This window comes from Mizuhopecten yessoensis, unplaced genomic scaffold, assembly GCF_002113885.1.
Source record: "Mizuhopecten yessoensis strain PY_sf001 unplaced genomic scaffold, ASM211388v2 scaffold716041, whole genome shotgun sequence".
In the NCBI taxonomy this organism is placed as follows: Eukaryota; Metazoa; Mollusca; class Bivalvia; order Pectinida; family Pectinidae; genus Mizuhopecten; species Mizuhopecten yessoensis.
The window spans coordinates 122,820-123,943 of record NW_018479918.1 but is presented as its reverse complement, the minus strand read 5'-3'; the positions used below and the strand labels follow the sequence as shown (position 1 = coordinate 123,943).

The 1,124-nt window shown below is 41.9% G+C and overlaps 1 protein-coding gene across 1 annotated transcript in view; it reads right to left on the bottom strand.

Moving 5' to 3' along the window:
- Nucleotides 1–75: 75 nt before the first annotated feature.
- Nucleotides 76–1,124, bottom strand: part of LOC110441581 (inositol hexakisphosphate and diphosphoinositol-pentakisphosphate kinase 2-like) — a 38,470-nt gene continuing 37,421 nt past the window's right edge. Inside the window, exon 14 of the mRNA XM_021484767.1 lies at nucleotides 76–275. Within this exon, the coding sequence (XP_021340442.1) occupies nucleotides 76–275 (200 nt within the window). The remainder of the gene's footprint in view (nucleotides 276–1,124) is intronic.

Genomic DNA, 1,124 nt, shown 5'->3' with positions numbered 1-1,124 from the left:
ACACACACAACCACCACTACCCGTGTCTGTTTGATAGTGTTTGTAGATTTCTGACTCATATCTTATCTTTCGTCTTCAATTATATAGAGGATTTTTCTCAAAATCAATGTTTCTTATATTTATTACAAACCCTTGTAAAATATCTATGACCTTTACCTTGGCAAATGCTGCAGCAGTCATCTGGACCCGCCCTTCATCAGAAGCGTAAATCTTGAGGTCATGTCGGAAAGTGCTGTGGAGACGTAGAAAGCCCAAACCCGGTGTCTCAAACTGACCTGTAACAGCGAGGAGCTTTATTGAAATCATCAAATGACCCTATTTTTTAAAACGCATCTACCCAGAATTCATTGTATCAAATTAGAAATTAAGGTTTTCTGCAAAATAATACCCCCATACTTCTTTTTTGAGAAGCACCCGTGAAATTAGTTGAAGCTTAAATAATTTTAAGCATGTTTTATGGCAGTGATAAGTTTCTATATCTAGTAATATAGGCAGTCAGTGGGGGTCGTGGACTGTGGGCTGACTAAGTGGTGAATAAGTCAAAGGTCGTGTGCAGTCATGCCAGTCATTCCCTAGTAAGGGACTATCCAGATCACGTGATCAGAGTGGGGGCGTGTGCAACTTTGAGGGAGATCAGTCAGCTCCAGCAGCCATTTTTAAATTCTCTCAATCTGTATCAATTCAAGCATTTTATCCGGTGATTCTCTCAAATTCTACGTACACGAACTTTACTAATTGTCTGGGATGTATCATGTATGTTTTGCGTCACGAGGGAGTGTCTCGTATGTACATACGATGAACTTTTGAAGAATTAGTCAGGGGAGTGTTTTACCCCTTCCTTCATCATGGCGCCTAAATCAAAGAAACAGAAAACGTCTGGAAGTGCGCTGGATATGACCAACTATCTGAACTGGGGTGTCACCAGATTACGGCATGAACTTTCTGCGATTGGATTAGTTACTTCTACGTCGTTTCCAATCTCTACACTTCGTAAATTGTATGTTGACAATCTACTAACCCGACACGCAAATGAGCGTTCACAGGGTAGTGCGCGTGTCCCGCGATCGAGGATTCCTCGTCCAATACCGCAGTTCGCCATCACTCGTTCTCCAAACGAGATCGAC